Source organism: Theobroma cacao, chromosome 7 (assembly GCF_000208745.1).
Source record: "Theobroma cacao cultivar B97-61/B2 chromosome 7, Criollo_cocoa_genome_V2, whole genome shotgun sequence".
Taxonomy (NCBI): Eukaryota; Viridiplantae; Streptophyta; class Magnoliopsida; order Malvales; family Malvaceae; genus Theobroma; species Theobroma cacao.
Window position 1 is genome coordinate 8,558,522 of NC_030856.1, and position 11,176 is coordinate 8,569,697.

The window sequence follows — 11,176 nt, forward strand, 5'->3', positions numbered from 1 at the left end:
ATTTTTTAGCTAAAAGGACTAAGGTTGTAGAAGTTACCCCCCTTGGCATTGTAGAACCTGTGAAAAAATCCCTCACAGCAATCAAGAGGTCATCCGCTATTATATGTCAGCACTTTTAATAGAATAATGAGGAAAACCCATCAGGATCGGCCACACTATCCTTGTCAATGTCGTATACTGTTTCTTTCACTTCTTCCATTGTCGGTTCTGCACATAAAGTTTGGTTATCCAAATCAGAAATCAAATGAGGAATTAAGTCGGCATTGAACCTAGTCAAATTCGTTGCTTCAGCTTTTAATAAATTCATAAAATATTCAACAGCAGACAACTCAATCTGGTCTTGGTCCTCGAGTATGGTACTGTCCTCGATTTTAGTTTTAAAAATGCAATTTTTCACTCTCTTTTTTTTGCAACCGCATGTGGAAGAACTTGGTGTTGCGCTCTCCCTCCACTAACCATCGAACACCAGATTTTTGTTGCCAAAATGCTTCCTCAATACTAAGCAAATGGTTTAGTTTTGCATATGACTGATTAAGTTGTGCTCAATTGACAGTAGACTGCTCCTGTTCAAATAATTTTTCACACTCCACCGCATGCTGTCAGTAGCCTTAATATTGCTAAATATGTCACCAAAAACATTTTTATTCCAGCTTTTCAAAGCCTTTTTCAACCTTTGTTGCTTGAGCCAAAAAGCCATCAACCCGTTACCATGCATTGATTCTTTCCAGTTCCTGTCAACAAAACTCATAAAACTATGATGTTTTAACCAAGCATGTAAAAAACGAAAGGAAGAAGGATTTTTAACCGAGGACTTTGAACAGGAAATTAGCAATGGGCAGTGATCAGAATCATCTCTGTTGAGGTGTTAGACTCTCATTTTTGTAAATTGAGTACCCCACTGTATATTGTAAACTATTATGTCCAACCTTTGAAACATACGGGGAATTAGTCCAAGTAAACTTGTTCCCTTCAAAACCTGCATCTAACAATCCACAATCAAAGAGGGTCATTGCAAAGTCCTCCATAGATTTGGCATGTGGTTCTGCACCTAGAAGTGTTTCCTCCCTGTTTAGGATTACATTGAAGTCACCACCTGCAAGCCACGGCTCTTGTATTCCAGTAGCTACATTTCTCAAAAAAGCCCATAAATCTTGCCTTTCTAATCGGGTACATTTAGCATAAATAAATGAAGATTGAAAAGAGAATGAAATCCACAGTAAAGAAAAGCTAGCGTGAAGACATTGAGGATGATCAAACCGTATGGAACAGCAGACTTCATGAGTCCAGAAAAGCCAAATGTTCTGTGAACAGTTAGCAACCGCACCATCAAAGCCAAGTTTCCTTCTAAAAAATCAATTTGAGAGCCTTGTAACATTGGTTCTAGAATAGCCAGTATTATAATCTGATGCATGAACTTTAATTTTTTTATTCTTCTTTGGATGATTTTTCCAGCAACACCCCATGCATTCCAGATTAATAAATTTATCATGGGTATGTGTTTGTAGGGAAGTACCGAGAGACAGAAGCTTCATCACAATTATCTATAGCTGAAATATCTTCTTTTTCAGAGGAAACATCCTTAGTAGGAATATAGGACACCTCGCTGTCTGATTTCCTCCTTTTGGAAGCCAAAAGATGATGTTCAAAGGAGTGACCATTTGCTCCCAAAGCTGGGTCTACATGAAAAAACTCTCTACTGCTACCATCCTACAAACTTGCTGCTCGTTCTCGACTTTGTTGTGATTGGTGCGTGGGGTCTCCTTGCTGCGGTAAGCATTTCAGACGTTCCTCATTTCTTGCATGGGCTGCATGGGATGGGGTGGAGTGAGTTTCTTTGTTGGGTCCACATTGATCATGTTTAGGCTTCCCTTCAATGACTTCTTCTCCTGGATTCAGTGTACTATTCATGCCGGGTTGACTCAACTGCTTAGCCCCCTTGAAGCTATTTTCACCACCATCTTGCACCTATTCGACGTCCAAGCTTACACGTTCCAACTGCTGTTTTTGACTCTCTGAATAATGTTCATCCTTTGGCAACATCAGACCATCACCATGCACGGCCACCACAGATAATCGATCCTCTAGCTTACGATTTTTCTTCTTTTTGGCTTTTCAAAGCGTCACATGACCTGCCTCAATTGCCCATTTAACACCGTCAAAGTCCCCAATCTACTCTACGCTTGCATTGGTGTTTGTACCAGTCTGCCAACTCTCCGTCACTCTTGCATGCGTCAAAATCCTATTATCTATTGTAGCTATCTTCTTCGCGGTAATTGTTTCCTCTTCTTTCTCACTCATAACCTGCTGTTGTTGATCAGCTTTAGGCACATCACTGCCCATCATCCAGCCCTCTTGGATCCTGCCGATCTCTCCTGCATCAGTTTCTCGCCTTTCTTCCACGTTAACCAATTCACCCGCTAAAAAATTTTTTCCCACATGATTACTGTTCACATACTCTGTTTGCCCCTGTTTTTCCATCCGATTCTGTTTTTTGTTTTCTGCCTCTATGATCGTTTGGAATCTGTTGAAAATTGGGATGTTGGCATGTTGGGGAGCCATATCTAGATTTGTTTCTGTGCCCATCATGTCATTTGCTCCACTACTACATGCTTTGCCCACTACTTGCCACCGTTGGTTCTGTGTCGTCGGTTCTTCTCGGGACAAGATTATTTTATTTTCTGGATTTTTTCTTTTTTCCAGAATCGACCTCTTCTCTTCTCTTTCTCACTTTTTTTCTACAGTCTCAGAAGGCATCAAATTATTCCTTTTATTCCCGTTTGGCTCCGGATCTCGTGTTTCATATTTCTCCCTTCCTTTGTCGTCTCCAGTCACCAACTTTTCACTATCTAAGGGCTTCTGTCTCATTGCACCCATCCTTTCCAGCTTGTTGCCTAGCACCATGCATGCCGCAAAGTCATGTCCCACATGGCTACAGTGAGTGCAATACGCCGGCAGTTTAAAGAACTCTACTTTCTGCACAAAGCCACCCGTTACAGTTCCTGTTTGTCTATCACGGGTCACAATCCAAATATGATCTAACGGTGGCTTTTGACAGTCATACTCAACGCAGACTCGTGCAACGCTAGGTCGTGATCCATTTGCGGTGGCTTCATCAACGAACAGCGGTCGACCCACCGTCTTGGCTATCATCAAGAGAGCCAATTTCTCAAACAAGTGAGCACGTAAACCAGGAAACGAGATCCAGATCGGAACCAGTGAAAACTCTTTCTCTGACTGAAAATCTGGAGACCATTTAAAAACTCTCATCTTTTGCTTAGCAATAAACCAAACCTGTCTCATCCATAATCGATTAAGATCATGTTCGTTAGTAAGATGAATCAAAACATGTTTATAATCAAGCCAACGGATTTCATATGCACCGATTAGCCCTATACCTTTGAAGGCAGCCCGGATCTCATTCAATCATGGCATTCTTGAGAACTTACCAATCATGGAATGTTTCAAGGGCTGGGCAAGGGTTGCAATCTCATCATCAAAAAAGGATGCCGCTAGTCGATCCTTATACCAGAATGGCTCTCGGGATGATGGGATTATGGGTTGTCGTTCTCCTGCCACGATAGAAAGGAAAGATTTCTTCTAGGATCTTCGCGAGATGAGGCTTTGGTTTTTAGGGTCTACGGTTTGTAAGCCACCATTATTGACAAGCGGCTCAAGATTTTGTATTTCCTTGGGTGATTGGATGGGTCCTGATTTCATGGGTGGGGGTGACCAATCGGTAGCGAGGGTATGGAGGGGTTTGGCGGCCGACCAGCAGCCATCCCATGAGGTGTACGTGCCAACTCAGCCCCTTTGTCGGAAAGTGGACTTTTCCAAAAATCTCATTTTAAGACATTTTTTTTTTTGAAAAGCTTAAGACATTTATTTTTATGTTATTTACTTTTTTTACACTTCAAAGAAGTTTAGGATTAAAATACTTTCTTATTTAATTTACTTGCGTTACAAATAGGTTTAAATGGACTATTTTTATAAATAGTCTTTTTATGTTTTATTGTAAAACTGAACAAAGTTTTTCCTGATTCCATTGTTTTGAAACAGTATAAAATGGAGCAAAGTTTTTTTTTTACTTCATTTTTTTGAGTCATTTTATTTTTCATAAAATGATTTAATTGAATGTATAAAAATATAAGAATTTATTTAAATTTTTTTAAATAATTTAAAAGTACTTTTAAATATTATGTCAAAATTTAATTTCGTATGATATTTAAAAAATAAAGATCAATATTAAAATTATTTTAAAAAAAGCAAATAAAAACAAACAAAATGCGTAGATAAAATAAGAAAGAGCTGAAAAATGACTAAGCTAGTTATAAAATAGAAAAATAGAGTAACGTGGATGAGATTGACAGCTAGATGGAACAAACTTGAAGCTAGAAGGATATACTCGTGGTTCAGGTGCACGTGCCAGCTCAGCACCTTTGTCGGCAAGTGGACTTTTCGAAAAATCTCATTTTGAAGAGGCAAAAAAACAGAGCACATGCCAAAATGAAAGAGCCAAGAAAGAAGAAAGCTTTGAAAATGAAATGCTACCCAGACCCAGTGGGGACTACTTTATTATCGCTTTGCAATAATTGTTTGTCAATATATATTTTATTGCTTCAGGCTTTTGTTAATAGATATCTATGGATAAAGATTAAACACCTATTCTAATTTAGCAAATTTTCATTCATTAAAACTTACTGCAAAATTACAAAGCTGATTAAGAAGGATGACAAAGACAAGAAACAAACCTTATTACATTGGATGTTGACCGTCACATCAAAAGATGGAAGTTTTGTGGGGACGGGGGACTCTCTAATTTTTCACATATTTTTCCGAAACGTGTGGCAATGTTGACAGAAGAAACTCTAACGAGAAAAAGGAAAAGAATTTAGAGAGAGAGAGAAAGAAAAGTTTTTGGAGGAGTGGGTAGGGAGGGAGCTTGTTGTTCTGAGAAAAACACTCGGTTTTTGGTTTGGTTTGGTTTTGTTTGGTCTGTATTTCTGTAGCATTTTCACCTTTTTGTCTATAAGAGAGTTATATCTTTGATGTTTGTTTCTATTCTAACCAATACCTTCACGGTCTGCAGAGATGCAGCTGGCATCGCCGGTAATAAATCTTCTTTTCTTTAGTCTGATTCTCTGTTACTTTGTTATCCTCCTTTTTATTTCTCGTAAAATTAATTATTCATGTACATATTTTTCTTTTACAGACTGATTTGACTAAAGTTTTTGTTAAAAGCTCTTTGTTTCCATTTTTTTGATTGGATTAAGAAAGACCCTTAAGTCCATTCTTGAAGATTTTTGGCGTTTGAGGGATGATCATGAGTCTTCCTGGGAATTGGGTTTTGTTTGAAGTTGCAGAAAATATTGATATTGTTCTTGGGAGTGCTCAAAATTTTATCTTTTTTATGCAGAATTTATTTTTCAAATTCTAACTTCCTTCTGTTTAGTCAAAAAAGTGTTACTTCTTGGTTGGGTATCAGTCTATTTTGGGGGAACTCGTATTGATTTCTGGAAATTAGGGAGTAATACGGAGTTGAGAAAGAGATATTCCTTGGTTGTCATTCTCAGTTTGTTAAAGCTTTCAAACTTTTAATTAACTTTCATTGGCTTTCCATCAAAGAATCCTGTTTTCATTTGAAATTATTTAATCTTTTTTCCATTTAGAGCGGGAATTCATTAGATTCTAGCTTTGTTAACTACAAATAGAAACCTCTCAGCTAAAACATGGAAAGCTATATTTTCTAAAGAATGAAACTGCAATTGTTATTTGATCAATGTTTAGAAGAATACCCTGGCATTCCCTCTATGCTTTTGATCCTTTGCTATGTGAGGACACTTATTAGTAAAAGGAAAACATTTTTGTCAAGGGTACTTAAATGTGACTTCTTGGGGCAGACAACATCAATTCTATTAGTATTATATTAAATTTTTTGTAATCTTACCATTTAATTTCTGTGTCAAACTTCAAATGGAAATGGAATCATCTTCGAAGATTGATATCTATTGTTTGTAGCTTAATTTAGAGTTAAAAATTGAGCTTCGATGATCTTTCAGAGGCATCAACACAAAATATTGCTTGCACCTGTGATTGTTTGTTGTTGTTCCACCTCAAGACCCTAGGTTCTGAATGGTATACTGCCCCTTCCACCTCTGGTCAGCATGCTTTACATGCAGCAATGATACCTTTGTATTCAGTTTGTTGATGAAATATAGTATAATTACATATTATAAATTTAGGGGCTCTTTGCTTTACATATAAAAATTCTGATTGCAAAAATCATATAAAGCAACTCCATTCTGATCTTGATCCTTGTTTATTGCAGGGAACATCTTTGCTTTTGGGCTGTTTGTGTCACCCATGTATGTTCCACTCCTAAGTATTTTATTCCAGGTTGCAAGTAATCGTAATCAAAATGAATACATTGTTATATCTTATCCTCTGAATATTTCGTCATTGCTTTTCCTTTAAATTTTCAGACCCACATTTAGGAGAATTATCAGAAACCAGTCAACAGAGCAGTTTTCGGGATTGCCTTATGTATATGCCCTCTTGAACTGCATGATATGCACGTGGTATGGCACGCCCTTAATATCTCACAACAATGTACCAGTTATGACCGTCAATTCAATTGGTGCAGTTTTTCAGATAGCCTACATTATCCTCTTCATTGTATATGCTGATAAAGAGAAAAAGGTTACTTGTTCATTCTAACTTATGTGCATTTTTGTTATTGTTAATTTCTTTTCCTAAGAGCAGTCTTTTTCACTCTGCACTGTCATGCATATTCATTTGTTATGTTGATGTCAGATGAGGATGCTTGGATTGCTACTGGGAGTTTTTGGCCTCCTTGCAATCATAGTTGCTGGGAGCATGCAAATAGTTGATAGAGAAGCACGGTGGATCTTTGTTGGGTTATTGAGTTGTGGTTCTCTCATATCAATGTTTGCTTCCCCATTGTTTATAATTGTAAGTTGATTAAAAGCATTAATACTGCTTTTCTCTACATTAAATTGTTATCTAAAATTGCTTAAAATTTTAATTACATGTTGTCTGACTTGATCTTTGTCCTCAGAATTTAGTAATTCAAACAAAGAGTGTTGAATACATGCCATTTTATCTCTCCCTCTCTACATTCTTGATGAGCACCTCGTTCTTCCTATATGGCATCTTTAACTTTGATGCCTTTATTTATGTAAGCTTCCTCTTAACATTCACAGCACCTTGTTTTCTACATAAAAGTTATCTATCCATGTGTTAATATTGCCTCTTTATTTTTCAGGTTCCAAATGGAATAGGAACTATCTTGGGGATTGTACAACTGGCGTTGTACTTCTATTATAAAAGAAAATCTGTGGAAGATTCCAGAGAACCGCTCATAGTGTCACATGCGTAACTGTTGCTTTCTCTACGAAAGGTAATTGCTTATGTGTTTTGTTTCTATGCTGAGAGGATTTTTCGATGATGTGCAGGCAGAAAGTTTTGATGCTGAGGGTGTATAGTGATGGAAATGCTGATGTATTATTTTATTCGGTTTATTGTTTGAAAAATGTTCCAATTCTTTCTCTAAATAAAGGGTGTTGACACTTTCATTAGTAACAGACGGGTCATCAAGGCTTGTCTGCTTACGCCAATGAACTAAAAAGTGATTGCAGTTTGAGATTGACTGGACTAGAGATTGCTACTACTTTTGCACCTAACTACTTTTCAGCATGATTAAAAGTAGGCCAAATGCTTCAAGCAAAGAGTCATATGAATTGCTAAAATTGTGCATACTTGAATCCATATGAATGACTCTCTTTATAAGTATGGAGATCATTTCAGCATATGGCTGTTGCTAGATTTAGAAGTATAAATTCAGAATTCAAATTGTCTATAAAAAATGGTTCAAAATTTTGTCGTTACTAGATGGTATGGTGACCAGAAGATATTTGAGGTTGTAAGACGTGCCTGCTTCACGTAATTGTTTTGCACTATGTCAGCCTTCAGTTTCTGTCTTTAACCTCACTAAACACATGGCTCTATTGTTTTAAATTCCTTTCTGGTTTCTAGGTAGCATTTTATTTTCATTTTTTTTGTTCAATTCTCATGTCATTGTTGCCCCTGTTGATTTGCTACCACTCGTAGGGAGGGTTTTGGAGGTTACATTTTAAGTTGTTATTAAAACCGCTGTTAGTGAGAGTATTATAATCAATGTTTCATGGGTTATAGCCTGCGGTTTTTATGTTGTGATCAGACTTGAATGAAGTTCATGCAGGGCTTGAATTATTACCGTGAATGTTTTGATTTAATGAGTTCTAAAAGGCTAGAAATTTGAACTGAGAAGAATTCTCATAAGTTCTGCATAAATTAAATTATTCTGTTAAAGTTTTTCTGTTGAGGAAGCTGAAAACAAATGTACAAAAGAAATTAGAATGTTAAGGCTAATACATGTGTCTTCAAAGTTCAGCTAGATACATTTAGTGGACTTTTAATGCTTTTGGCTATTGAGGGTGTCATTGGTTAAGATAGGAGGAATTCCGGGCAATCATGTTGTACTCAGCTTAGTCTTTGTTTCAGTTGTCATAATAAGAATTGCTTGGTAATTTCATCTTTAGAAGTTAGAGTCTAACGGCAAAGTGGGTATCACCGGAAGTAACTGCTGCAGTTAAAATCTTCAGCTGCTAAAGGGTAGGACATTCGGAAACTCTGTAAAGATATCTATGTTGATAATGATACTAGTATATGGATTTTTTGCCTTGGTTTAAAATGAGGGATTCAAATGCTCATAAATACTAGTTTTGGTAATCATAAACAGGATGCCATTGGTCTCTGGAGTTGCTTTCAACTGTAAGCAGAGAAGCAAATAATTTATGAGATGTGGCCTTTTATGGTCTACTAGATTTGATCCTAGAGACCGATTACAGGGGTTTGACTGGAGTGAAGCTACTGATTATGAACTCAAGTATTAGTAGGCTAAATCATGTGACAAGATTTTCTTTTAGCCTGAGCAACTATGACTATATAACTATTTAAAGATGAAATAGCGCTTTTAGATATTTATATATGAAATGCAAGAGGACATGGGACAATTTGTACATGACTGGAGAAGCTCAATCACATTGCTGAAAACCCTGTTTCTTGTTACAACTGGTTTACATGGAAAAATTAGAGCAGGTCCCTTAGAGTTGTTCTTATGCGTCCAGTGGTTTCCTCCTGCAAAAGATAACCAATGCCATGTTAGCTAAGAAATGAGCTCCCAAGTCCTGGAATTTTCTGGTATGTGAGTTGAGAAGTGTACTTGCTACTTAAAATGCATTAAATCCTGCTCATGGTGAAAACATTGTATTAAAAAGGGTTTTTGGCTATGGAAATGCTGATCACCTGGAGAGTCTCTTCCTGGTCAGAACTTCCCTTGGCAGAATGATCAAGCAACTGGCCTCTTTCATCATACAAAATGAGTCCGCTAAACCGTGGGAGCTCACATTTCTCCCCCATCAGTATCGGCCGTTGCCATACCGGTGAGTCTGAGTTATGGCTTCGCCACCCTGCACATGAGTCATACCCTTCCAAGCCAAGCAACGGTGGTGGCCTCTCCTCCCAACCGAAGCTCCTCTCCCCCCACCTATTAGCTCCACTCCACATCGCTGAGCCCATGAACACCCTCTTAGCTGAGACCCAGTTGCAACTAGGCTCACACCATTTTGCATGTACCGCTCCATCTGCAACCCGGTCTCGGTCCACCATTTGCTTCTTTTGGGCCTTTCTTTTCTTCTTGAGGACCGTCGCAGCACAAAGCCCGACAACAGCGGAGGCGGCACAGGCTAAGAGGAGGACAGCTTCTTGGGTTGTCAGCTTCCATTTCTCCTCCAAATCCCACAAAGCTTCCATGGATTCTCGGTAAAAAAACACAAAAGATGAAGTGAGGTGAAACATAGTTGTATATATGATGAAAAGATATTAATTTGAGGGAAGTGGAATGGGGGGTGAGCTTCACATGAGGGCCACCGCCGGTTGGGCCCTGAAGGCCATGGCCTGCTGCTATTTCACCTTGTGTGTTTAGCCGTTGGAAACATATCCCACCGTTTCAGAGTAATAAAGGCAATTCACGAGACATGCAAGGTTGGAATGATGAGGATTTTTTTTATTATTCCCGTTCTATATAAACAAAAAAAAAGTAAGAAATAAACATGGTTACTTGAATAAAGGTATAATGCTGTTTGGACACCGTTATAACTTATAAGCTCCATTGAATTCCATTCAAATTGTTGAATTAAGACCTAAAGAAGCCCAACGAGGTGGGTCAAGACTTGGGCAAACTTAATACAAACCAAACCCAAATTAAATAGTTTGAAGTCCAATAAGGGACCCAATTTGTTATATGATTTTTTTTTTTTAATGTTCGGAAAAGGAATCTAAATTCAAATAAATTATTATTTTTTTATTAAGTTCAATCAAGTTTTTATATTTTTTACTTATATCGAATAAGTCTTTATAAATAAAAGTTGACTAATTTTGACTAGTCAAATTATCATATGTCATTTTATGTCCACGTGATGCTGATGTGACATTGATATAAAAATCGAAAAATACTACATAATCATGTTATATTAGCATGCTTTATCATCATCAATTATGAAATGCTAATATGACATGTTATTATTTATTATAACATGCCAACATATCATGTTAGTGCCTTGTGACATAAAATGACAAGTAAGGTTTTCACTAAGTTAACTATTAATTATAAGAACTTATTTGATTCAAATAAAAATATAAAAACTTATTTGATTTAAAATAAAAGTGCAAGGACTTAATTGAATGTAAAAAATAAAAACTTATTTGAATTTTTTTAAAATAGTTTGAAGACTTTTAAGAGAAATTAGTTTGTCACTTGAACAAAAAATAAAGACTTATTTGATTTTTTTTTAAATAGTCCAAATTAAATAAAATAGTTCCGCCTATTAAGATAAATTCTCTAAATTAGAGTGCAAATTCAAAAAGTCACTTGAATAAAATAGTTGACAAATTAGTTTGTCATGAGTCCATATTTACAACCCAAAAAGATAAATTTAATAAGTAGAATAAAGCTTTTACTTATAAACTCAATATTCTTCAATTTTTTATTTATGTGATACGTGACATTCTATCACACGTAATTATACAAAATTCTCGTTGTACAACTTTTTTAATTATA

General features: G+C 36.6%; 2 protein-coding genes across 2 annotated transcripts; one reads left to right on the forward strand and one right to left on the reverse strand.

Annotated features, from left to right (window-relative positions):
• On the forward strand, nucleotides 4,752-7,684 carry LOC18594410 (bidirectional sugar transporter SWEET2). Its single transcript, XM_018124911.1, has 6 exons — nucleotides 4,752-5,106; nucleotides 6,326-6,362; nucleotides 6,480-6,696; nucleotides 6,811-6,969; nucleotides 7,076-7,195; nucleotides 7,283-7,684. The coding sequence occupies exons 1-6, from the start codon at nucleotides 5,046-5,048 to the stop codon at nucleotides 7,394-7,396; spliced, it is 708 nt and encodes a 235-aa protein (XP_017980400.1). The 5' UTR covers nucleotides 4,752-5,045; the 3' UTR covers nucleotides 7,397-7,684.
• On the reverse strand, nucleotides 7,694-10,329 carry LOC18594411. The gene is made up of 2 exons (XM_007021952.2): nucleotides 9,364-10,329; nucleotides 7,694-9,195 (listed from the first exon to the last, which is right to left on the reverse strand). Exons 1-2 carry the CDS (start codon nucleotides 9,913-9,915, stop codon nucleotides 9,148-9,150), a joined length of 600 nt encoding a protein of 199 aa, XP_007022014.1. The 5' UTR covers nucleotides 9,916-10,329; the 3' UTR covers nucleotides 7,694-9,147.